This window comes from Perissodus microlepis, chromosome 3, assembly GCF_051167445.1.
Source record: "Perissodus microlepis isolate ML-2025 ecotype Zambia chromosome 3, ASM5116744v1, whole genome shotgun sequence".
Lineage (NCBI taxonomy): Eukaryota > Metazoa > Chordata > Actinopteri > Cichliformes > Cichlidae > Perissodus > Perissodus microlepis.
Window position 1 is genome coordinate 20996060 of NC_140463.1, and position 27772 is coordinate 21023831.

Below are 27772 nucleotides of genomic sequence, written 5' to 3' on the forward strand. Positions count from 1 at the left end.
GGTGAGCGGCTGCATGTAAACAGCTCTCAGCATACTGCAGATTCTGGTTTGACTGGCTCTCCAGCTAACAGCAGATCCTCAGAGCAGAAGACAGTTTATAGCTGACAGCTACAGCTCCATACGTTGGCGTATGTCCAGCTGCAGGATGAGCAACTATGTGGGGAGCAGGTGAACGATATTTAGGATTCTTGTTTTTGCCCTACAGCCAGTACTGAAAAATCAGGGCCAATAATAGGTGATTGGCAACAAGTTAACTATTAAAACAAGTTAAAAACAAGTAAAGTCTAGGGATGTGCAGCCAAAATAATAGCTACTTCTGGCTGGTCTCTTTTTCACAATGGGTCACCACTGTGGCTGGCCCTGCACTTTTATTTGGCAGATGTTTTTTGCAAGATGCCCTTCATGACGCGGTCTCCAAAGAATTTGTGTTTCCTCCCACTCTCGAACCAGATAAAATCAGGTAAATAAGTAAACCAATGGCTTTGCATTTAGTCAAATATATATCAAAAATAAGTACATATTATCTACAAATAATATTATTTGACTATTATCCAAAGATTTTACTCCAAGCTCCTGCAAGCTTTATCTGGCAGTATCTGGTATTTTAATGAATTTTTATTCGAATTTTGAGGCTGGGAAATGGCACATATTTCTACCACCTGCCAGCACTAGCTGCGTATTACGTACAGTAAGTGGGCAGTAGACTACGTTGTTACTACAGAGCACCGATTCACACTAAATCAACCTGTGCCAAATTTCCGAAGGAGAACACATTCAGATTAGAAGATTGCAAGACCATGTGACGTCACTCATGCAATATAATGAAGAAAAACAAGCACCAAGCACACAGGGCAATGGCAGCAGTAGAAAGCTGAAAGCTGAAAAGTGTACTATGTTTTGTAGTCTGAAAGCCAAAATCACTGAAAGAATTGGAGCTAACCGAACATCTTGTCAATGTATAAAAAAATGGAACCACATTTGGCTGGGCGATATGGCCTAAAATCCATATCACGGTATAATTTGAAGCATGTGCGGTAACGATATATATCGCAATATATTCGTTTCTTCTGTATAACGTATTTTACACACAATAAGGCACACTTAAAATCCTTTAATTTTCTCAAAAATCGACAGTGTGCCTTATGTAGGAATTCTGGTTGTGCTTACTGACCTCGAACCGATTTTATGTGGTACACGGCGCGCAGAAATCTGTCAAAAATGTTTTAGTACGACTTTGGTAAGCTACGAAGCCGCACCACTTAATGGATTGTTGGAGCATTACGGCTGCCGTAGTGAGGAGCCTCACGGAGTAATCTGGGTCCTAAACTCCGTTAACTTCAGGTCCCAAAGTCAAACGAACACTGCAGCATCACAGAGTTAAAAACTGTCTAAATTCTTTCATCTTTAATAAAATGGTCAGCGTTGCTGCTTTACCAGGTGTAACAATTAAGTTTAACATCCAGGCATCCATGAAAACAGAATTTATTAAATTCAACAGAGTTAGAAGTTATCAGGAACTTAACTCACTAGCTTCGACCTAAACATGATATAGCATGTCCTGACTGAGAGATTTCTAAAAAAATTAAAATGTATAGCTCTGCTATCACTTCCAACATAAATAAAGACAGAAAACTAAACAGCAGTGACTTTTGTAAGGTTACTGAAGTCGGACTAGCTGGTATATAATGATGTGCTACATGATTGCTAGCGACACAGCTATGTTAGCATAACATTAGCACAGTGAAGCTGAAGGATGAACGCAAACTTTTTACCACTTGGTAAAAGTTAATCTGAGGGTTTCTGGTGGTCAAGGACAAATGCAATTGCATGGCAAAGTGCTATAAACGGACCAAACTTCAGTCAGGAGAACAACTGAGATAATCCATCCGCAATACGAGGTTAGTTATTAATATACTGCAACAACATGGGAATAGAGCAGATGCGAGAGAATTCAGCACTAATGAATCAATGGTGGTGAAGTGGAGGAAGCGCTGTGTTTGGCTTTCCCCATATTCCAAAAGTGCTTTGTCTCTTTGCTATTACTGTCGCCCGGCATAATTTGCACATGATAATGGTTGTAGCCGCTGCGATGCTTTCGACCAAAACAGGCGCAGCTCGATGACACCATCAACATACGCTATCGCGGTAGAGCGGTATAGTCAAAATCTCTACCGTTGGCCAAATTTATTGGGTTGAGAGTTTTAAGAAGTCCTGCCAATGTGAAAATTTTCAAAAACTTTGTCTGGGCATTTACGCATGGATGAGGAAAACAGAGATTTAGTCAGGCAATGTAAAAGGAGTGCGGCGTCACGCTGTGCACCACTGATTTAGACAGAATTCACATAGACTCCCGATTGGCCACCTGTTGCTTTGGTGTGCTCTTAAGAGCTTTGACTTGGTTTTTTGCATTTACATGCGGACAGAGATATTTTTTCCATAACTGCACGTGTGAACGGGATTTTGTTTTTTGTAAACGAAAACAGAAAATCTCTGTTTAGAAAAAATACCCGTGTGCGTGGAAGTAGTTTTGTTGGATAACCTGCTGTCAGAGAACTTATAACTTACTAGCTCTTATGTTGTTCACCCATTCAAACTGAAGCTTTAGAATAAATATGTTTATAAGGTTGACTGGTCTGTAAATAGTTGAGTCTGTGGTTCTTAGGTTAACTTTGAATCTAAAGGAAGCCCGGTGCAGTCCAGTTATTTTTTGCCACCTGAAAAACCATTTTATGCTAAAAAAGACTGGTCAAATAATGTTTTATCACAGATTTGGTGCTTTTACATTGGTGGAAGTTAAAATCCTCTTTAGTGGTTGGCTGTTTTTTTTTTTTAAAGCAGGAAACAAAAAAAAAAAAAAACATATTTAAAAACAATAATTGGTCCCATAAGCTATTGGAGCTGTGGAAAGGAGCTGGAGTACCTGGAGGCAACATGCAGAATTCCACACAGAAAGGTCCCACTCAGCTGGCGAATACAAAACTTCTTGCTAAGACGAGACAGTGCTAACCACCAGACTACTGTGTCGCCTATAACTAATCCAACATTTAAAAATTATGCCCTAATCTGAACGCAGGCAGCTGCACAAGATGATAAGCAATGCAATGCTGAGAACAATCAGCACCACAATATTTTACTGTCAACTGAAAAAAAAAGATAACCACAAATTATAAGTGTTAGCTATATTTAGAGTATTTTCACCATTTCATCAGACAGCCGTTTCCGATGAGGAACTGAAGTAATTATACTGCTCTCTCAAAATCCCCCAGACTCCTCAGACAACAACAGTAATTTTGTCATTTTACCTCACAGGACTTACCGATCTGCCGCTGCCTTGTTTGAGTTACTGTGTGGCTTTGAAAGACCACCAACTCTTTTTGTTTTGAGGGGTTAATGGCTGATTTATCTATCAATTCTTCAAAAGAATCAACTAATTGTTCGGTAGGTTTACATAAAACAACTCAAACCACAAAAATGACCAATTTCAGTCACACAAGAAATAAAGAAACATCTCAATTACAACAAAGTGGCCAGTTTTATAACTTGCCAGTCATTTCTGTATATTTTGCATCATTTCGTTTCCTCAAAATGATGTTGAAGCCGGCACTGAGTGAAACTGAAGACTTGAATGACTCAAACTCCGTCCAACACAGGAGCCGCTTGTGCCGTCAGGCGGTTTCTGTTTATACGTCCTCATCCAGGAAAATGTGAAGATAAACAAGACAAACGTATGAACAGAGGGGTGTGAGAATGCTCTACTATGATTCAGGCTGCAGAAACTCACGCAGACTGACTCACGCTCTATAATCAAAACTTGCAGGCAGCTGGCTGGTAGCTGCTGATAATTCCTCACCCAGGAAAACACAAACACACCACCTTCAGGGTGGTGGAGCCTGTGATTATATATAGCCACACATACGTACAGGCTGTGAGAACTGGAGCGCTGAAAAGGTGCAGCCGTAAAAATGACAAAGAGCAGAAGGAGAAGCGGCCACTCCCAGGTGTTTGATCAGGTGTATGCCACTTTGACAATAGCCTTGTTCACATCAGAACCGGAGGATCCGACTTGTTTACAACAGGAAGTTTCAACAGAAGAGCACGGGAAAGTCTGGCTCAAACTATTGAACTGATCCCCTTATGGAGGAAGTTCTGTTTTTCTTCATTGAGAGGGGTCCAAGCAACAAAGTCTGTGTGGAGTCGTAGCTCAAAACACACACACACACACACACACACACACACACACACACACACGGGTATTCAACATACAAATAGTAAAATAATACTATTTTAGCTGACACACAGCTAGATGCTGCGCTGACATCCTGAAATCTTTAGGAAAGCAGTCATGAAACAGCTTCATCTCCCGGATCAAACCATGAAATTCTCACTGCTGCTAAATGTCCTGCAAAAACTCAGTGTCTAAATGAAGTTTGAATAAAGAAAAAATTTTGTTTTGTTTTTTTCCGAACGCACTAAAGAGGCCTCAAGAGGCTCTTTTACATTACAGTGCATTAGGGTTGTGTGACTGAAATATATCTGCTTCAGGCAACCAGCTGGGTCAATTGCTGATTGGTTTTTATTCTAATGACAGTTTTATTTTGCTAATTTAGTAGTTCACCTTATGAGAGTTGGTATCTGTAAATAATTAAGCGATGCATCCACATATGTGGGTTTTTTGTTTTTGTATTTTAAGGCCAGTAAAGTCCTGTAGTGGATCAGTGAGCAGGAATCCAAGTAAAAAAAAAAATGGCAGGAACAGGAAAATGCCAGACGTTTAACACCTAAAACCCACATTTAGTTTTTTTTCCTCTCTCCATACGTAGCCCCATTTTTTATGCTAGTCTGCCAGCTGAGTTAACTTTAAGTTGGTTTTTAAGTTGCTGCACTTCCAGTCTAATAAAAAACCAAATCTACACCAGCCATACTTCAGGTACTAAAATTACACAACTGTTACTCAGCGAGGCTGATAAAATGCTATTGTTTGATTGGGGTGAAGCCAGTTGCATGGCCTCATCTGATTGTTCAATCAACTAGTTTTTTTCTCTCATCAAGTGAATTCAACTCTTCGTGGTACAACACAGCGCTTCTACACTTATTTAAATAAAGAGGGGCGCAATTTCATCAGTGAGAGGAATCCGAGCATCAGCTTCAGTGAGAAATGACAATGTGTTAACATCAACAGCAGTGGAACATTACAGAAACAAAATGAAATAATTTAAAATTTCCATTAATCGTTTGCAGGGATGCACTAATCTGATATTTGGATTGGATATCAGTCCAATCTAAAAGCTGGATCGGGTATCACCAAAAATGCTCTGACCCGTCGCACAAATTAGTACCATGACACTAATTCAAACCAGCAACTGTTGTCAAGTTAGCTGACACAACCAAAAAATTTTTTTATTTTTTTTAAAGCCCTACGATGAAGCTCTCTCCGCTGGTTTCTCTCTCTCTCGCCGTCACTTTCGTTACAAGCGGTGTAAGACTTGCTGAAATACTTTATGACACTTATGGTAATATAATGTTCTGCCGTCACCTGGCTTTATATTTTTCAGCTTCCCCTCTACAGGGGAGAACCAGGGAAGGAGAATCTAACGTGGCCGTTATTAACAGCAGCAAAGACTCTAACAGACAGCTGAAAATAAACTAGAGTGAATAAATTAAAGGGATAATATAAATTAATTTTGTTTTATTATGTTCATCTGTACCTTAAATTTAGAAAAAACAAAAGAAAAACCTATGACCAGTACAGTTTATATTTGTAGAGATAATTGTTTTGTAGTTACGAAGTTACGAAAGCAGTGTTCAATTCATTGTCTTACACAAAAGAACGATTCCCGGTCCCTTTTTTAAAAACATAATCACAGCTCATTAATGTGACACTGCTATCAGATTACTACTGGATTTCAGCTGATACCCAAAGTCATTGATCTGTATCAGATCAGAACTGTAGAAAGTCGGACTGGTACATCTCTGGTTGCCATTTCTTGGCCAAATGAAGGCTGGCTGGAAATCCTAAGTATATTTGACTTTGAGGGTGATTACCTGGACTGACAAAATATGTGATTCAACTAAACTGCCACATTTGGTTCAAAGCCCAACAGAGTGACAGTTCTAATAATATTCTGCGAATTAAACGTAAATTCATATTAGATCAACAAAATTTATTAGCGTAGCATGAGGCAGAAGCCCGAGGAGGAAGGTAGGCAAATGTCCAGAATCAAACTCTTGGGGAAATACCCTTAAGTTGTGGAATTTGCCTCAAGTTTGTTCTGTTTGACAGGGAATGACCTCCTAAAACCCCCATGGGGCACTAAAACTGAAAGCCCATTACTGAAAAAACAAACATCATAAAAACATGTTCCTACATACCTGCCAGCACGCAATCAATCACAGCATTACACAATCAAATCACTGTGCCATATCAGCTGAGTCATTGGATATTTCTTCTGTGACAATCAACAACTCCAACCATACTGTCAAGATGGTTGGAGTTGTTGATTAGTAGCTGTGTTTCGTGGTGCCACTAGATTTGGCACTAGATTTACAAATTTCCACTGATTTTAGGCATCAGTGGAAATTTTTGGTGAAATTTGTACATTTCACCAAAGATGAAATTTCGCCCACGGTGTTAGGATTCTGTGGAAAAATAAACACAATTTTTATATCCCAACATTGCAAAATTTTTCACTAATTAAGCGTTCAATCCCGCTAATGAGATTTTATGATCATTGAAGATTAGGCCTCGCCTAACCTTGTGTAATGTAGGACTATTGATATTAGAGAGGAAGTTTGTCGATCACTTTATAAGTTCAGTGATCTCAGATGTGAATACCTTGTGCTTTCATGTCTGCACGGTTAAAAAAGAAGAAGAAAGCGTTTCAATATAACAAACATGTATTTTTGAGGGCATTTGTTAAGAGAGTCATTTCCATTTAAACATAGTGTGGAAACCCATGAAAGAGCTGACACAACGATGTGATGCCCAAGGCAGCAAATATCACAGTCAGACAGTGAACTTATTATTCGTAACAGACTGTAAAAGACATAAACAAAGGAGTCAGCTGGGGGCACTTGTGTAATTATAATGATAGCACTGTTTCAAATGATATCAAGCTTATTTTTCTGGATTATGTAAGATTTCTTTCAAAAGAGGCTCTGAATCATGGTCACAAGCCAGAAACCAACGTAAGAGTCAGCCGAGTGATATCGTTCAGGCTTTACACAACATGTTCCGCGGAGCTGGGATCTCTCAGCAGCTTCCACTGATAGCAGAAAGGAAGGACTAGAGGAACTAGAGGTTCAAAGTATGTGTGAAACTGATATCCTGAGCCACAAATCATCCATTGTGCTACTGTACCGCTTTTGTAAACTCATTCATTTAAGCTAAATACCCCCCCCACCTGTTACAGGATAATTCTTACAAAATGAGGCACTCCAGCACAAATTTTGGGTTATTTTTTGAGCTGTCTAATCCAACAAATGTTGCAATAATGGCAACCGTGCATCCTAAACTTGCTTTAAAAGGAATTTTTGGCTACCTAGGGGCAGTCAAAACAAGTTTTAAACATTATGCGAAACAGATATGTTGTTTCCTCCTCCAAGTTTGTTTTGCTTTAGTGGGGAAAAAAATATCAAGCCCTTTAGCTTAGGTAACTTTGCCCATTTGGCTAATTCAAGTCACTGTACTGGACCTTTTGACTCTATTTATGACTTTAACACCTTTAATCCATTTTCTGCTAAATACGATTACTGGATTTGCAGTTTATTAGACCACTAGCCCATTCATTTTGTTATTATCATCATTTTTAGTAAAGTTTTTATCATTTCTTTTAGTTAGCATGAAATTAGCAGAAACGCTTATCACCTGATACTTTCATACACTATAAATTTAGCTTGCTAACCAATCTTGTCACAAGGGCTCGCCACAGCAGCTTGCACTGCATGTCTAGTTGTACGCTGGATGCCAATGGTCAGTTGGTTAGCATTATAGTGATGCTAGGTACCTTCATCTTCACTACAAATTCTGGTATTATTTCCGAGTGGTTATAATATAACTAGCACCCTTTTAACGCACTTAGCGATTCAATTCTTCCTTAACATAAAAAATTATTTATATCACCTTTAAGCTACCAGAGATCAAAGTGGCAAAGTTACTTATACATTTAGGCCAACAATACATAATTCCCAGCCACATAAGCAAATATATACATATTGGGTTTTTTTTTAAAAAGCGATCTGAAAGCCACCATAACTGACATTTATGCTTAAAAGAATAACTACCCAACAAGTGATAAATTTCCTATCACCTAATCCACTGATCAGGTAGCTCCAGTCTTGCACAGCACTTTCCACTATGCATCATTGCTCTTACTGGCAGCAAACCTTGCTGTCTGCCTCGATGCTGTGGCAGCTGGTGCCAGGCGTCGGGTGTGTTGATGTAAGCAGCCTGTGACACCATTTGTGGCCCCGCCCACTTGGGACGCACAGAGCAGACACGGCGAGCCAGTCCCACAGGTAGACACACCTGAAAGCCGGCTGAGCAACAGGTTGGAAGCGTTTACACACTTCTAGTGCACGTTAGACACCTTTTGTTTCTTACTGGCACAAGTCTGGCATACCTGAAGATTTTCCTCTAATATGACTTCCAAAGGGAAGGATGATCCCAGAGTAGATTTTAATCAACTAGACTAAAGGCAGTGGATGTCCTATAAAAGATATCAATCAATGCTGCTGAGCAACAGATACAGAATGGGCCATTAACACATGGAGTGTTACGGGAAATCATGAAGGCTAGACACACCTTTTGAGTTACGCATAGCTCACATCATTAAGGAGATAAAGACAGAGGACTATAAAATGTGTCACTATGGAAACATTACATGAACACGAAAGTGATATAATCAGAAAATACGCCAGGTTCAGGAGAATTAAGGTCAATATAATGTGAGTCTGCGATATCAGCTGATAATAACTAAATATATGGATGTGATAAGAGGCATATATATATAGAGGCATGTATATATCCGACGGTACGTAAACCACAGAGTCACACTTCAGCTCGGGTTGGTAAAACAAAGTCACAACACAAGCCATCGTGACACATTACAGGACACTGTAAAGTACATATGAAGCAACAAAGCCAACACATAAGCCACTACAGAAACACTATTTTCACACTTTTACAGCTGTAACCACCTTAAACATACAGTAAACTCAATAATGAGGTAATATCGATAAATATTAGTTCACTTTAAAAAAATGTGAACACCATGAAATAAAACTCGTTTTAGGGAACCGGAGAGACATCATGGGTACACCTTAAATTGTATAAACACTACAAATTCACTAGTTCAGAAAGCCACCTTATAAATCATCATACACACATTATAGGTCGCATTAAGACGTAAGGGCACTGTAAACTATGTGTATGCAAGTATCACAGTTACCACTGAAGACACAAAAACACCCTAAAAAGTTACTGTAAGCTTATTTTGTAGAAGCCGAGCCACCTTATAAACCTTTCTATGAAGATTACAGTTTCATTGAAAAGATTTAAACACTAGAACTAGGGGCACTTGATGCAACAGAAACAACTTCAATTCAAAATTTAGACTAAACTTTGAGCACCAAAGTCACAATATAAGCTAGTATAGATTATAGTTATACTTATTATAGATGATAATAACGCAAGGTTATTATCAAGTTGACTTGGAGAAGTTAAGGCACATTATTAAGCAATTATTTGAGTAAAACACCCAACTTTAAAGTGATTTAAAAAGCACAAAATAAAAAGAAACTCAATTTATGGCCCCAGAGTTCCATTATGAGTACACTTTAAACGATATAAAATACCACAACCTCACAATTTCAATAAGCTAAATAACTTTATGGGTCATTAAATCCACACTATAGGTCACATCAAGAGAACAGGCACTGTAAACTAAACTTTGAGCACCAAAGTTATGATATAAGCTGGTACAGAGGTATTGGAATTACACATATTACAGATGTAAACACCCAAAGGTTGATAGAGCAAGGTATTGAGCAACTATGTAAATATAATACCCAAACTTAAGGGATTTAGACACCATAAAATAAAAGCCAGCTCAATTTAAGGAACCAAAGCTACATTTTACACAAGTGTAGCTTCATTTCACAGCGCAGAGCAACAATCTGGGGAAGCTACATCACTTTATGAGTCAGCACATGCACATCAAAGGTCAAATAAACAGGTATAAATACACAATTAGACACTATGTGAGATTTTGACCATAAACTCATTTTCCACAGCTAGAGAAGATCTGACGAGTCACTTTTCCCTGATGTTTTTTTAACTGGATGTGGAGACCTATGTCTGTTTATTTGAATACACAGTGCTGTATGTTAGTATGTTCCTAATGGCTCATATACACAACAGGTAATCACTCTTACAAAGATAAGAAACATGCAGCAGCAGTTGCACAATCTCCCCTCCACTTCTCATAAAGACCCGCTTCAGTTTTCTCATGAGGACGATTGAAAACCCAGAGAAGAGCAGCAGCAGCAGCACGTCTACCTTTCTCCTTACCTGCATACCAGGAACTTCCATGGTTACTTCGAAGTATGAACGCCCTGTTCCTCCTCCAGGTTTGTCACTTTTTATTCTCCTCCTTCTTTGACTACTGCCTTCTTCTATATATATATTTTTTAATCCTCGTCGAGCTTCTTCACAATAAAATAAACCTCTCGAAAGAAAAATAAGTAAAGAGGTTTGACTTCGAAGTGGAGGAACTGTATCCGAGAGGAACGGCGGTTTAACTTGCAGGCGGCTGAAGCGAACAAACTACAAACACACAGTGACAAAGTGAGCACAGAAGAAGAAGAAGTGGACGGAGAGGATGACGCGCAGGTTTCTGCCTCCTTCAAGGGAGGAGCGACGGTGTGTGAATGTCAGCTTCGCACACACTTCTACTGCCACCTGCTGTTCATAACTGTTCCTATCTGTGGTTCATGCTGCCTTCAGGTGCAAGTCCAAAACTGCTTCGAATCAACAGCTGCCTACATTTACCGGCCACTTCATTAAATACATCGGTTCAGGTCAATTCAATTTTATTTATATAGCGCCAATTTATAACAGGAGGCACCTCGAGGGCTTTATACTGAAGGGTTTAAAAAGAATTTCCAACTATCAGATGACCCACTATGTGCAGACGCTTGGAAACAGTGGGAAGGAAAAACTTTGAACAGGAAGAAACCTCCACCAGTGCCAGACTCAGGGAGGGGCGGCCATCTGACACAGCTGGTTAAGGGTTAAGGGAAGGAAGACAGGACAAAGGCATAGTGTGGAAGAGAGCCAGAGATTAATAACAACTAATATTTAAATACACAGTGTGTGAAAAAAGGCAACTGAAGAAGAAACTGTGCATCGTGGGAATCTCACAGTAACCTAGATCTAATGCAGAGTAACTAAGGGAGGATTCAGGGTCACCTGATCCAACCCTAACTATATGGGTTATTAAAATCCTTTTATATTATATAAAACTATGTAGTATTTATTAAAATACTGTAATAATCCCTAAGGACAAATATGTAACAGGAGTGCCCAACATGGGGCTCCAATGCACAACTCTGAGATTAAGAGGCTCATGCTCTTCCAACTGAGCTGGCCAGGCTTGGAAAGTTTGAAGCCTAATCTCGAAAGTAGAGATAGTGTCTGTCTCCTGAATCCAAACTGGAAGCTGGTTCCACAGTAAAGGGGCCTGAAAACTGAAGGCTCTCCCTCCCATTCTACTTTTAAATACTCTAGGAACAACAAGTAAGGTTGCAGGCTGAGAGTTCAGTGTTCTAATGGGGTGATATGGATTAGGATAAGATGGGGCCTGATTATTCAGACCTTGTATGTGAGGAGCAGGATTTTGAATTCAATTCTGGATTTAACAGGAAGCCAACAATGGGAAGCCAGTATGGGAGAAATATGCTCTCTCTTTTCTAGTCCCTGTCAGTACTCTTGCTGCAGCATTTTAGTTTTTAGGACAACCTGATAATACTGAATTGTAGTAGTACAGCCTAGAAGTAATAAATGCATGAACTAGATTTTCAGCATCATTCTAAGTGGGCGTCTAAATTCATAGCCCGCATCCTCCTGAGGCTCCATTTGTAGGTCGATTACGTCACAGCAACGCGTCGACGGCTGTCCCAATTCGTAGACTCCTCCAAATGCAGCCGACAAACGCATCCTCCTTTTCCCCAGATTTGAAGGATGGGTCGGGTGTGTCCTTCATGGCCCACCATATCCCAGAATTCATAGCGCGGCCCAGCCAATTCCACTTTCCAACAATGGCGGAAACTACTTAGTTTTAATATTACTCTTATTCCTCTTTCTGGGTCACAAAATAAACTTTTAACATATTTTCAGGTGAGAATGTAGCTGTGTAAACTTCAAATATCTGCTCGATTTATTAAGACATCACTATTTGCAAAAGTGCTCTAACTTTTTTCGGAGACGTCTGTTACCCACCAGCTTGATAGCTAGCCGGGGGATCAAGGCTCACTAGAGCCGGCGAGAACAGCGAACTCCCGGCACATCGTTTTCAGTCCCCCGCGGTCTTTCGCTACTCAGGTTAAACATAATATAATATAATATATTCACTTAGATAACCTAAAAATTGTATTGTTTGGCTTTTTCAGTGTTTTATTTGTTTGTGAGTAAATTGGTTTGGCTGAGATTACAGCTAAATAAATGTCAAATGGAAAACTGATTAAACAGCAGTGTGACCTGATTGAGAAGTTACACCAATATCCTGTTATATTTTAGATAGCAAGGAGCAGACGGCTGAGTTTATTAAACTCCACTGAAACAGCCGGTGATGCAAATCTGAAGACTAGACGGTCCAATTTCACAGCCACTCACTTCCAGCCTTCGAAGGACCTGGTCCACATAGACTGTGAAGGCCGGGTCCTCAGGAGGATGCAGCCTATGAACTTGGACACGGCTAAAGACAGGATGTTTCTAATTTTAGAGAAACTGTCCAAATGCAAGAAAGCATTATGTTGAAATATAAGAAATATATTGGTTTAGCATGCTTAAAAATTCCTTACTGTGTTACTGGAGGCCAAGGTAATGCCATCCAGATTAAGTGTCTAGTTAGAAACAATGTTTCTAAGATTGTAACTGATTGCTAAAGACAAAATCTATTCAGCCAATCACATGGGAGCAACCCGACAGAATTGGGCAACTGTGCTCAACGCGACCCACTGAAGTTCAAGTCAAATCAGAAGAGCGTCTCTGGCTGACTTCAAACCTGGCAGCAGCAGAAGACCTCACCGGTCTGTTATGCTGCTCCTTTCAGCAAAGAAAAGGAACTTGAGGCTACAATTTACATGAGCTCATCAAAACTGGACCATAGAAGGTTGGAAAAATATTGCCTGGTGTTTTTGCATGTCAGTGTCTGCTGAAACATTCCAATGGTATGGTCATAGTTTGACATAAACAAGATGAAAACATGTATCCATTCTTGGAACCCCACTATACCAGCTGAGTACCACAGCCTACCATAGTATTACTGTTCACCATGTCCATTCCATGGTGACCACAGCTTACCCCCCGTCTACTAGATTGACTGGCAGCTCTGTGATCTGAAAAACAAATCTGCTTAAGGGTATCAATAAAGAAGAAACACGGCAGATCAGAGGTGAAGATTTATTTGTTGAGTCAAATATTCTTTAATCTCTTTTGAAGAAAAAAAGATGAACTGGCCCTTTAAACATGAATCTCCTTTTCTCGACGGTCCTGGAAGGCAGCTTCAAGTTTCCATCTGACGTCACCCGGAAGCGGGGGACGGGGGGTGGAGCCCGGGAGAAGATGGCGGTTCTTCGCTGTAGGCGAGATCCCTGCGGCGTTATCTGCCTGATTTTAACTTATTTCAGCGTGTTTTATGCGGACTATGTGGTCATACAGTACGTGCTCATCCCCGCGTACTCGGACAGGTGGGTGTTTTGCATTTTCACGCCTTTTTAAACCCCTTAAAATCCCTCAATATGTCGTCCGCCTCTTTGCTGTGCCTTCATTCATTTGACAGCAAACAGATCAACAGTAACGGCATCTTCACGATTTCACCCTCGGCGCAGTGAAACTGAATCAAATCTCGTTTGTTCTCACTGTAATGTGGCTTTAATCGCGTTCCCATTCACGTCTTTGGTTTTGTAACCGGGCTCGCGCTCCATCACAGGTGGCTTTCGGTTTGTTTTCGTAGCTGAGGCGTTTCATTAGCCTGCTCCGGAGCCGACGAGTCCAGCTGTCGTTCAAAATTTTGGGTGATTTAACGTTGCTCTGCGTGTCTGACAACAAAAATCCTCTTTAAAACCAGAATCGCAGCTTCTCCTAAATCAACGAGAGTTGCTCTTTAATTCGTCCTAAATTCAAAACTGCGTTAACCAAGTCTTCATGCCAAATTCAGACTTTCCTGAGCTGAGAAGCGCGCACTTCCTCAATTTTCACCCAAATATTTTAAATGTTAGCGTCACAAAATGTTTGTATGTACTCTTATTTTCAGTCAAATGTAGTGCTTTGTGCTTATTTTGTGCAGTTTTGTATGAAATTGGATGTAACCAGGACTATTTAGAAAGCAAAGGAGACATTGATGAGGGCTAATATTTCTGCGGTAAAACGTATTTTATTAAAATTGTAAAGTTGTCAAAGTTACAGAGCAGTCATCCAGCCCCTTCAGAGAAACTTATGCTCAGTTAAGTTGTAGTTTAATGCAAATAATAATAATAAATAAATAAACCGGTTTTCTTTGTCTTTTGTGATCATGAACATTTCATCCTGTCAACCTTCAGTTTCAATAAAGTTTTATTGAATTGAATTTAATTGAAATGTACCGTGGACTCCTTGAAGCTCTAATAACTTGCTTTACTTCTGTCATTGTACTGCTGTAGGGTCTTTACCTTAAACATAAAGCACCCAGAGGTGACTGCTGTTGGTATTTGGCGTTATTTAAATAAAATTGAATTGAATTCTATTAAGAAGATTAAATGATGAAGTGTAATAATTGCATGTCTCTTCTGTGTCTCTGACAGTGTGTGGTGTACTCTCCACGGGTCAGTGTTCAACCTGATTCTGCTGCTGCTGCTTGCCTGCCACTCTAAAGCTGTTTTCTCAGATCCTGGTCAGTAAGACACACACACACACACACACACACACACACACACACACACACACACACACACACACACACACACGCACGCCCTTGTGTGTCATATTTAGCTGTCATAAAGTTAAAGTCTGTCTTTTACACCCCCAAAAGTTGATTCTGTTCATCTGGACGTAGCGTTTTCAGTGGGACAAACATTTGGTCTCTCATCCGAATGACTTCTTCAGTCTCATCTCACTGCAGGTTTCCCCAACCCTATAAGTAGTACATTGGCACAATAACTGAAACTGTGTCGCTTTTTAACGTACTGATAGTTCATTCAGGGCTGGTAGCGGTCTCCCTTTGTTTCAGGGTAAGGCAGATATCTTTTTATAAACCGCTAACTTTCCTCTTTGAAAGTTTTTCAGCTCTTCATCATAATTTCTTTCACTATTCGGCTCACAAACACGTAGCATGAGTTTCTCACTGCTAGTCCATCTTTTTAAAGAAAAAGAAAACACACACGCTTTGGGTTCTGGGTGGAAACATCCAAACAAATGTCTTTTGTGTCTGTGTGTTTAGGCATGGTGCCTCTTCCTGACACGGCCATCGACTTCTCGGACCTCCGCTCTCAGTCGTCTCGGATGAATGAGCGGGTGAGTCGCAAGAACACAGAAATCTTTGTGATCCTCCTGATGAGACACGCACACTTACACAAATTAAGTTTCAGGAGAATGGGTTTGGGGACGTTTTCCGCAGTTTTCCTCGGTCACGGGTAGCACCGAGAGCGTGACGACAGCATCAGACGCATTCGGACTGCTGGAAAAATCCTCCGTGTGGTTTAGGGGAGAAAGCCGCCAAGACAGAGCAGGAAGGAGGCGGCACAGATGACGCCCACTCGCTCGGGAGAAGAATGTGATTCTCACACGAGCGGAGGCTGAGATCACAGAGCCGGCAGGTTGAAAAACAAGTTCAGCCTGAAAATGATATCACGATACTGCAAGCAGGGAAATCTGATATTTCTGACGATGTAGAGGAAATACCGGACAGTGTTTTATTGAAGCCTGCTAGACAACAGTATTTCTAAGTGTAGTTAAATAAAAGGCATTTTCATCCTTCCTTTGATGAGCTGCTGTCACTGATGACAGCACGACCTGGTAAGTTGTATGTTGGCTTGGGCTTGCTTAACCAGCTGCTCAGAGCCCTGCTTTACCCCTGCGTAACTACACCCGTCATTTCAAAGCACCGTCAGCTGCTCTTGTCATGCTGAGATTTTCAGTGGGAGTGAGCAGAATGGACAGGATTAGAAACGAGTCCGTCAGAGGGACGGCTCAGGTCGAGCTGAGATGGTGCGGACGTGTGCAGAGGAGGGAGAGTGGATATATTAGACAAAGGATGGTGAGGATGGAGCTGCCAGCCAGGAGGACATGCAGGGGTTGGTGTGATAGTGAGATGGAGATGATCCATTGTGATCGCTCCTAAAAGAAGTAGCAGCTTGAGCTTCCTGTTGTATGGAGCACAGCTAACGAGCGCTCCAGGTCACATGGTCAGGTCTTTTAGGTCACATGTCTCCAGCTGCTAGCATCACCTCTTTGGTAGCCTGGTTGTACTCGACAGGTGTTTATTACATTTTTTCCACACCAGTTTGTGTTTGGTTGAAGCGGCTCTTTTATTTTGGTACTAAATCTAAATCGCTGGCTGCCACACTCTCACTGTCGGTCGTGCTCGGCCTCGTCTCGTCGCGCACGCTACGAAACATAAACGTGTGGCCGGTGACGCTGTAGCGATGATGTCACATAAAAATTCAGACGACGTGCGGCACAGCTGAGTGTCAGTTCATGCCAGCTGAGGATGATGGTAAAAATGGCAGGGTCTTGGGTAGGGCTGTTCAATATAACGATATATATCGGATGACGATATAAAAACGTCTATCGTTTCATTTTACACTATCGTTTGTTTCGTGGTGTCGCAAAATAAACTGTTTACGCCAATATTTTTTCATGGTTCTGATGGTCACTGTAGTGGCTATATTCATTTCTTAAAGTTCTCTCTTTCTCTTATATTTTATATAACCACACTATGGACGGACAAGCGCCTGTTTTTATGCGTTGTGGTTAGCAACAACAACGATAAAACCACCATCGCGTGTCCGCTTGTTTATGTTCCACATAAACCTTTCACAATAAAGCTCAAGATCCCGTTGAGAGTTTTCAAAATAAACTGAATCACGTGAAAGAGCAGATTATTTACGGATGAGAAGTAAAAAAGAGCCGCCAGGTGCTAAAAAATAAACCTTAGACTCAAACATTAGAACAGGCTTTTCCCTGCAGCACGCCCTGTAATAAATACTCACAAAGAAAACGGCGGCCGTTACAACTTGTCTAAAAATGTATAGTTTCATGCATCTGTTAAAACACTCGACTCCAGCTACATGACGCCCAGCTGGAAACACTTCCTGCAAGTCGAGCTGCCCGAGATTCACAGAAATTACAGAAAATGTTACATTTTTGTGATTTATATCGTTATCGGGACGATAGAATTCTTATATCGGGATATGTGATTTTGGTCATATCGCACAGCCCTAGTCTTGGGTAACCTAATTGGCCGGCTGCTGGCCTATTTGGACCAATGACTGCGTTTCCATCCATCGAGTTCACCTACACCAAACTGACTGAAAAGATCCGTCACTAATCTGTAGCGTAGTTTGCTGCAGGCTGACAGCAGTTCACCTCTCAGTATCAGTGAAACCTTTCGAGTCGGGGCAATGTGACGCCGTCTGCATTTTTAATGACCTGGAGGTGAGAGAGGGAGGGAGAACTGAAACGTGTGGATGGATTTCTGCAGGTTTGAGGGGGGAAAGTGCTGATTTTTATATGTAGGAAGTAAGACTGGGCAGCTTTTAAAAATGTATTCTTTACAGCTAAGAGCAGAACCAGAATGATAGCTGTTTTTTTTAATCCCACAGATTATAAAAACCTGTATGCGAGCAATACTGACGCTAAAAGAACAAACACTGGAAGAGCTCCAAATTCCTACTTTTGTTCCCACCCTGAACTCAGCAGTGATGTTTGTGGCTTGAAAATAAGCAAAAACAAGCCGAACGCTAATGACAGAGAGGGAGTGTCGGTGGATGGCAGCTGTTCTCTCAGCTGTAATTTTACCAGGTTTGCACCGTGTTTATCTCAGCGCTCCTTCATTCACGTCCCAGCAGCTGCACTCGTGTCTGCTTCACAGCGTGTTATTATGCGCTTACGAGCTTACAGCTGTCTGTAAAGTGTGTTCCTGCCAAAAAAGGAAACCCTGAATACGTGACTATAAGTTTAGATCATATTGTATGATTTTTATTTTTTATTTTTTTTAAACTTTAAAGCAGAAATGATTGGTGCACGTGCAGCTGCTCCTCCTCACCCTCAGCCTGCACTTGTGAGTGTTTGAGGTTTTAACACATGAACTGCTGCGCTGCTGTGTTCAGGGCTGCGAGGGCTGGACGGTGTGCAGTCGCTGCGAAACCTACAGACCCCCCAGAGCGCATCACTGCCGCGTCTGCCAGAGGTGCATACGCCGCATGGACCACCACTGTCCCTGGTGAGAACACGCCCTCGTCTGTCCGTCGGCCTGCCACCCCCCACCTTTACGCTCTGTTTTTACACCTCCAGCATCTTCTCATCTGTGCTTTTCTGATGTGCGTGTGTCATTTTTAGGATCAATAATTGTGTCGGGGAGCTAAACCAGAAGTATTTCATCCAGTTTCTCTTTTACACTGGTGAGCACACAATTCACACTGCCTGTCGAAATGATGACTTTTTAGAAAACACACAAAAGTTTTGTGTAAAGTTTTCACACGCTGGAGGTCTTCACAAAAACACAGACAAAAGTCCGCTCTGGGAATGTGGTGAGCTGCTGCTGCTGCTTTCACCTCAGTTTGAAAAGTGAAGGTAGAGCTTCTCAGGCTGTGATTTGTGACGTGATGTCTGTGCGCAGGTATGGCCAGCCTGTACTCCATGGTGCTGGTGGTGTCGGCGTGGGTGTGGAGAATAAGGAACGAGCGAGGCGGTGACGCAGAGAAGGAAAGCGAGGAGACGCCCAGCAAACACCTGATAGTGTGAGTCAAAGCGACCTGTGACGGCTGGTTTTCAGGGTGAAGCGTCAGGCTTGTGACAGTTTCCTTCTCTTTGTCTCAGGGCGCATTACATCATCCTCCTCGTGGAGTCGGTGCTGTTTGGTGTGTTTGTCATGGTCATCTTCTACGATCAGGTACACACACACACACACACACACACACACACACACACACACACACACACACACACACACACGCACACACTTTTAAGTATTAGAGATCAGTCTAATGAAAACATGCCGTCAGTCAGAGGTGATGCAGGCATGTTTTAAGTCGTCCCTATTGTGCAGTACACAGCTTCTTCCTGTCTTTGTCTTTCACAATAAAATCCCTAGACATACAGATTGCATACAACACTGCTGTCATTAAAAAACCCTAAACGGTGTTAAAGAAATGTTACTATATCGCATGTTTGACTGGTGGGTAGCGCAGGTCAAACATGTGAAATTAAGAAGACGACTGTGTCTGTTTTCTGCCTGTAACGTTGAAGCTCCTTAAAGAAACAAAAGGAAAAAAATCATGTGCCCTCGTTTGTGGTTTGTCTTCTCTCAGCTGGTCTCCATAATCACAGACGAGACTCCCATCGAGCAGATGAGAAACAGGCTGATGATTAAAGACAGGGCTTCTTCGTCCTCTTCATCCTCCTCCACCCCCTCCTCACAGCTGCCTCACCACCCTTCACACACCCGCAAGCCGAAGTTGGCCCTGTTGCGGGAGGTCTTTGGGAGAGGTGCGCTTGTTTTTTCACACCTACGTCTCGCCGGCGCTCCAAATACATAAAGCACTGCTTCATCTCTCTTTCCGTCTTTGCAGGGTCAGTCTTTTGCTGGCTTCTCCCACTCCACTCCAGCCCTCCGTCAGTTGGAGGCATCACCTACTCCGCCCTGCCTGACTACGACGTCTGACCCGTGGGCACAAGAGGGGACGGAGAGGAGAGAGAAGAAAAAGGGAAGGCGAGGGAGGTTTTTGTGTGCTTGTATGAGCGCGTGAATGAATTTTTTGCATATTTATGATGTCTTATCTCTGGAACTGAGGGGGTGAGAGTAAAAGGGATGAAGGCCGAGGTGTGAATGAATGAATGAAGAATGAATAATGCACCAAGTATGACTCTCCTCCAGGACCTAAACACAATGTTTTTGGTCATGAAAACCTATTTCTCATCTTTCCCGGCACGAGGAAAGAGCACTGACCGCCCCCCCGATCTGTCCTGATGTGCAGTTTTATTACCAGCAGTTATAGGAAAGAGCTACTCCTGTCTGGACTCTGGGATTTGATTGGTGTGGATTTTAGACAGTTTCACACTAAACAGGCTGAATTAAAAAGGTCTAAATATAATGTCCACTAAACCCAACGACAGCCGCTGCTAAAGAGACGTAAATGCAACATGCACATCAAGTGCGTCCAAAGCTGTGGGAGGGGGGAAAATGAGATGCGCAGTCGCTTCAATGTTCTTTAAAGAGTAACTCAAAAACGGGTACAAGTCACCTGACCAGGGTTTAAATCCTGACAGACGAAGAACATGACCTTGTGATTCCTCGTGTTGTGAGGGTGAGTCGATGCCTGTCTTTCATGTTCAGTTCAAACGCTGATCACCATCAGCTCTGCCTTTAACAATAGATTTGATGTCAGCTGAGTTATGAAACTGAGCTTGGCGTCATACTTGTGAGACATCTCTCTTTATGGCACGATGCTTAAAATTTAGTTAAACATCCAGATTTTTATTCATAGAAATTACTTTTCTATTCAGTTATAGCGCCAAATCACAGCAACAGTCAGCTCAAGGGGCTTGTAACGTAAAGACCCTCCGGTAATACAGAGAAAATCCCAACAATCACATGACCCCTGTGAGCAGGTGAAACTACACCACCAGCTTTGCATGATTTAAAATTAAAAATAAGCCTTATTTATATTAAATAAAGCTCCTCCCACTTTAAGACAGCTTTCTTCTCATTGGCTGCCCCTGGTCACTCTGTGCATTTGTGTATGTGCGAAACGTATCATTTGTACAGAGAGCGTGTCTCATCTGTCCGAAACTTCCTCCAAATATGGGTATGGAGTCGTTCTTTAATCCCGTGAGTGTAAGAAGAGGAAAACCCGTCCTTTGAGTTACTCTTTAATTAAAATGCCTGTGACGTTTCAGCCACTGTGACCAGCTGATGTCCACTAATAGTCGCATATCAGTCAAATCCCAGTGCTTTACTGCTTTATTCAACCAGTATTTATGCTGGTGATTGTTTTACCACTCAAGCTTTCATCAGCCTCCACAGGAAGTTTCTAAAATAGGTCAGTTCAGCTTCCTGGTTCATCTCAGTGTTTCTTAATCATACACTGCAGCACGATAGAGAGACTATTTGAGTTTTTATGTACAGTCGAGCTTTAATTATTCGGGATGCACTGATACTGAATTCGTTAGGTTCTGTGTGTTTTGTGTGTTTTTTCCGTTTGTTTTCCATCCACACTGGTGAAGCCTTGTGGTGCAAAACATGTCAAGCTTTAAATTTTGTTTATGCAACTACTGTTTACCATGGTATGCTTTGTGGCCATAAGTACTTATACTTCTTCAATCTACGCTGGTGTTCAACCAGAAAGTTTATCCACAGGGATATTTGTACGTTTTGATGGTGGGGCTCTATTGGGAATGAATAAGCCCTCTAATTGAAGCATCCAAATACTTTTAGTCACATAGTTTATTAACGTGTTTACGTGGAGGGCAATTAATTATCTATTTTTATTCTCGTGCTCAACCAATCTTAAATTGTTTCTATATTTATAACATTCATTTGTTTTATTCTGAAACATAAATGCATTAGCTTCCTGTGCAGTCATGTCCAGGATGACAAGCGTGTGTGGGAATGCTGAATTCTTGTTTTGGGGTTTTTGTTTTTTTACTCCTCATTCTTCTGTTTGACGTGCTACTAAACTTTGTTACGTTTGCAGATTTCTTACACTATTATTACGCACACATGCACACACACATATAGTTTGGTGCAATTGAAGGTATAAAAAAGAAGCTGCTTTGGGGGGGAAAGGATTTACTACACTGAAATCTGTTTGACAGTGAAACACAAACTCGAGTTCACCAGTGAGTATTCTGCTTTATCTCAGTGAAGGGACGACTCTTAACTTATTTATGGTTTCTAACTATTCTGTGGAATTAACTCTAACAAGTGTGTGTTTTTATGTGAGGGGTGGGGCTGCCTTTCACTGCTGACCTGTTACTTGGATATATTTGAAAGTATATATGACCAGAGTCGGGCGATTTATCAGCACATTGTATTTTTAACACAGGAAACAGTCTCAAATGGATGATGGTGATCATGTGATACATTTTATAAAGTAAACTGGTGGCTTTGTATTGGAAAGAGTCAGAGGTCAGACATGAAGGCAGCTCCACCCTCTGTGTGTTTTATGTATGTTTGTATATATTTTTTCATTTCCTTGTCCAACCTGGGCTGAACAATATTCTGCGAATTGTCCATTTTCTCAGAGTACTCGCTGCAGCCCTCAGAGGTTTCGATCAAAACTTTCCAGCTGAGAGATGAAGTTACATGAGTTGATCTGCCTTTTTTATATTTTAACATGTTTTTGGATATTTATTAACAATTTAAAGGCAAAATATTAAAGATTAGAGAGATGTTATGAAACAGCTGTAGAAAGACTTCTAGTTCTGCATTCACATTGTGAACAACGTGGGGCTGCTGGTGCAGAAATGCATAGTTTATTTTGACCTTTAAACGTTACACTTGAAATTATACTAAATATTTTTACAGTAAGAATGAGTCAAAAAAAAATGTTGAAGCACACATGTACTGCTACGTTTTTTGTTTTTTTTGTTGTTGTTGTTAATGTGGACATCCCGCATATCTGAAAAAATATGTAGATCTGGGACTAGTGGCTGCTTAGCTTAGCTTAGCATTGGACCTAGAAATTAGATTATCCAAAATCAGCATAGCGATGTGTGGTGTCAACCAATGGAAGTGGCTTGAAGGCCAAAGGTGGAGCTCTACGTCAATGCTACTACTGCCACTTTTGTCTAGCCTGCAGGTATCTTCTTTGGAGTCACACAATATTGGACGATCACAAGGGGGTTTTTTTTCTTTTATTTTTAGACTTAGCTAGAAAAATTACTTGGCTATGCTAAAGAAAAGATCGCTTGACTGTGCAAGTTGAGAAATTAGGCTAAATGTACCTACACTGCAACAACATGACAGAAATTGATTGCAATAAACTTGTCAGAATGTTGAATTCAAGCATCCTTTCAGGGTCAGGGCTAACTAACATAGTAAGATTTTCCAAAAGAAACACCAGCATTTTTGTTACAAGTTAAGTCTGCTATGACAATATTTCCAGAGAGAAGCTCATCTTTAAATGGGAATTGATTTGAGGTAGACTGGAGGCCACTGTGGCATTGCACTGGCTCAGTCTGAACCAGTCTCTGGCCACTTTCAGTGTAACTGGGTGGCTAGCTGGTTTAAGTCCTGATTATACTCGGACATGGACAGATGGAGACATGATGGCAGAGTTGCTATATTTTAATGTAATGTCTCAGCAGATGAGTCCGTTAAGTCAGAAGAAACATGCAGGTCGGCAGATGTCTGGATAGACCCTGGCGCTCACTGTCTGACGAAGAAAATTTATGTCACTTAAATACCAGCGGACTGGCTGCAGAAAGTATAATTAAGGCTTAACAACCAGCATAGGCTTTATTAAGAACTCCGTAGACTTATGGGGTCAGGTGTTTCAAAGCTTTACGGAAAGATAAGCTAATAAACTGCTAGCTTAAGTGCACACCAGGCAATTATTCTTAAACACTTGCACAGTTGGGTGATTCTCACAAAGATCCCCCCACATGAGGCAAAATACAAGGCTTCTGGAACATTCATACTATTAAAGATTCAGTATTTTCTAGCTTTCAGATGTTAGTTAAAATTTTGCCTTTAAGCTCATCATTTTCCTCCAAACTGTCAAAGAAAGTAGAATCTCGTGTTGCTCAGCTGTGAGGCGGGCCTTACTGCCAGGTAAATGCAACATGTGGACCGTGTAAAGGCTACAAATGCTTGGGACAGTTCTCCAAGGCTTTTGGACCTTTTAAAGAGAAAAATCATACGTGTAAATGAGGCTTTTACTGTTCGTCTCATTCTAATTTATTTAGAATTATGTTGCACATTGGATTTTAAGTTTAGCTGCATGTTGTTCACAGTGTGAAAGCACGTTTTTGGAGCCAGGGGTTCTTCAAGCTGTACGCTGCCTTATTTCTGTGGGATTTTGAACTTTTATAGTGACTGCAGAGGATGTTGGAAAGGTTTCCCGAAAGTTTCTCGTAACTGCTCTCATGACAGACAGAAACACTCAGTCCGCCCAGGTTGGGTCTCTGCTAGCTGTAAATAGGAAAGTTCATATTTTCTATCAATGATGTGCAATTCTCATGAAGGGACAGTTCCTGGAGTCTTTTTTTGTTTTTGATCAGTTTGAAGCAAAACGAGGTTTGAAATGTTTTTGATCTTGTGAACGTCAGAGAAGTCCAGAGGTACACAAGGTTTGATGTTTTAATTATTCTCTCCTTAAAATTAGTTTTGGTCTAATTGAGGGTTTATTCAGGGCTGAACAAAGAGTCCAAAACATCACTCACAAACGAAACCAACTGTACCTCAAATTTGTCCAACACCTAAAAACCCCCCACAAAAAAAATTTTTAAACTGAAAATGTTTTTGTCCAGGTGTGTGTTTGTATCATCAGCGCTTGTTTTTGTTGATCCATGTCGGGGCAGTCGCCTCCTCATAACTGATTCTGTTAAAATCCAGCATAGATGTTGCTAGCTAAAACAAAACAGGCGCATCTCGGTGCTGTTTTACTAGACAGCGAGAAGGAATGTGCGCACACACTAAGAGGGCCTGAAATTAATAGCTGGCCGCCAGTCAAACACAAGCGCTAAATCAGAAGATATTTTTTTTGTCATTTTTTGTTTATTTGAACCAAATCCAAAAAACTTTGAAAAACAGTATTTTGAGATCTGGGAAGATTTGTGTTTTCAGATTGGGTTGTTGGTTGGCTAAAAAAAAAAAAAAAGTTTCAGAGCTCAAAAAAACAGAGTTTAATATCATGCAGCTTCATGATGAACAAGTTTACAGCTCACTGATGTTTTATTTATGTCATGTTACAACCTTGAAACCGTGACCTGTGTATCATTTCTTTTGATATGCTGCTCTGGATCGTTCACCTGGAATTAAACTGATGTCTTTTAAACTACTTTGGCTCCTTTTGGTTTTTCACGGTGGTTTGTGTGGTTTTACTTTATTTTAGCATTACATGTACATCAAATAGCGGTAACAACAACAAAGGCAGGAATTTCTAAATATTCTGAACATTATCAGACATGAAACATGAGTCTTTTTAAGTTTTTGCTTTTGCTGTCTCACAAGTGGGCGCTGCAGGTGCACCAGTCTGAGACATGCTGCCTCTCAGCATAGTGACATCTTGTGGCAGCACATTTTTTTGGCAATTGGCATTTTTTTTCGGAGCTGTGATCACAGAAAACAAGTCTGACGCTAAGCTTTGAAACATGAATATTTCATCCATAATTGAACCTACTCAGTCACTCCTGAGTAGGTTCACCGCTTTTACACGTGGTCTCCATTTGTGTGTGATAACTTTCAACTTATGAGCCACACTTTGCTCATAACGTACCAGGGGTGTTTTCACACTTTCCGAAACAGCAATTAAGCCATGAAACCATTTTATATCATATTTCATGTTTAAAACAATCAGCCAAGTTATACACAAACCCTATATCTGAATTAAAACCATTTAATGTTAAAAATCCCCAGCTAAAAAAAAATATCCAAGCACCAAACTTTCTCCTTGGTCCCTCCCAGAACCTTTAAGAAGCATTAAACTTCCTAGATACACATGAATACCCCGGAGAGATAAAGGAGAGTGACTGCTACTCCACAAATATATTATTCACACTTTTTGTAGCCACATCATAGTAAATTACATTCATGGACAATACTGTCTCTTTATCTTAATATGGAAATATTTTCCTAAAGTCCTACCTAAATTGGAAATGTGCCCAGAACACCATTTGCTAATACAATAATGCTAAATCTAAACGAAACACCTCTGTCAGTACAACAACCAACATCTGGCATCGTCAATGATTTTTTTCAAAACTTGCTAATGCTGAGAAATCATATCAGAAGTATATTATTAAGCCTCAGCAGACATCACACACTAGTCACTGAGTTGTTTATGTTGCACCACTAGAGGGCGCTGCAGCTGCACCAATCTGCGGGTCACTGCTTCTCAGCTGTAGAATGACATCCTGTGGGAGTCCATTTTTCACCAGTGCTGATTTAATCTATGGATTAAAAAAAGGAGGACTGAGTTAGAGTCACTACTTTCTCTGCTTAGTGTAAGCTACACTCAGGTCCACTGGGTCCTTTTATGCCTCATTATGTGGACAAAATGTCACTATCACGCACACTGGGAATGCCAATGAGTTAGACTAGGATCTTTAGTGTTTAGAGCAAAGCACAAGAAAACACTCAGAGAAACATTTAATAGATCTAAGAAAAACATTTATTGAGGCAAGACTTTAAGCAAATTTTGCATTTTTTAATCTATAAAATATCAGTCTGGGATTACGATTTTTTTCAGTTTTCCCCAAGTACTAAGATTTCAGATGAGATAAGAACAGACTAACCTGATTTAGGAGGGTGTCCTTATCAATCTGAGACAAGCCCACTAGAGAGGAACGCTTCATTCTCAGACCTGCAACGACTGGCAAACCAGTCATACAGTGTGTTGTAATCTGTCCATGAGTCTCTGCTTTACACAGCTAACATTGCTGCAAGCAGCTGCATTTGACAAAAATCAGTGGATCTTACGTTTAGATAAAACACAATGGTAGATATACAAGGTAAATTTAACACCATAAAAGATTTAATCCAGGAACTTGTCTGATCATTATTCACACTGTAGGTTAGCTTCCTAGCTAGATGACATAAAAGCCCCTAAAATTTCACCGCTCCTGTATAACATTTGTTAAGTTCTAGGCTTTGTTTAACAGCTATGAGTTAACTGAAACAAACAAGTCACTGTTGCCCCAAATCTGTCAAGCTGGACTAAATCTCATGAATTACTCACAAACTGGTGTGTTGGCTGGTGTAGGTGTTGATAATTCTGTACACAAAGTAAAAGTCAAAATAAAAGCTTATTAATGAACGATATCAATCCAGTAAATAACTGCGGAGCCGCAGTATAAGGACTAAAGAGCCGCATGCAGCTCCGGAGCTGCAGGTTGCCGACCCCTGTGCTAATCGAAAATGACCCCCCAAGTTTCCTCACAGTGTTACTGGAGGCCAAGCTAATGCCATCCAGAGTAAGTATCTAGTTAGATGCCATATTTCTAAGATTTTTAGTCCCAAGTACAATGACCTCAATTTTATCTGAATTTAAAAGGAGGAAATCAGAGGTCATCCAGGTCTGTATGTTGAGAGCTTGCTGACGAGCTGCATTATAGTTTGGTACGGAAGCTCCTCTG

The 27772-nt window shown here is 40.9% G+C and overlaps 2 protein-coding genes across 2 annotated transcripts in view; one reads left to right on the forward strand and one right to left on the reverse strand.

Annotated features, from left to right (window-relative positions):
- LOC146390481 (serine/threonine-protein kinase 26-like) overlaps window positions 1-10870 on the reverse strand; it is a 55813-nt gene extending 44943 nt beyond the window's left edge. Inside the window, exon 1 of the mRNA XM_084923529.1 lies at window positions 10568-10870. Within this exon, the coding sequence (XP_084779655.1) occupies window positions 10568-10588 (21 nt within the window). The 5' untranslated portion in view covers window positions 10589-10870. The remainder of the gene's footprint in view (window positions 1-10567) is intronic.
- Window positions 10871-13744: 2874 nt separating this feature from the next.
- On the forward strand, window positions 13745-25476 carry LOC146390483 (palmitoyltransferase ZDHHC3). Its single transcript, XM_084923530.1, has 9 exons — window positions 13745-13965; window positions 15058-15146; window positions 15693-15766; window positions 18583-18695; window positions 18812-18873; window positions 19092-19212; window positions 19292-19364; window positions 19783-19960; window positions 20044-25476. Exons 1-9 carry the CDS (start codon window positions 13745-13747, stop codon window positions 20133-20135), a joined length of 1023 nt encoding a protein of 340 aa, XP_084779656.1. The 3' UTR covers window positions 20136-25476.
- The last annotated feature ends 2296 nt before the right edge of the window (window positions 25477-27772 follow it).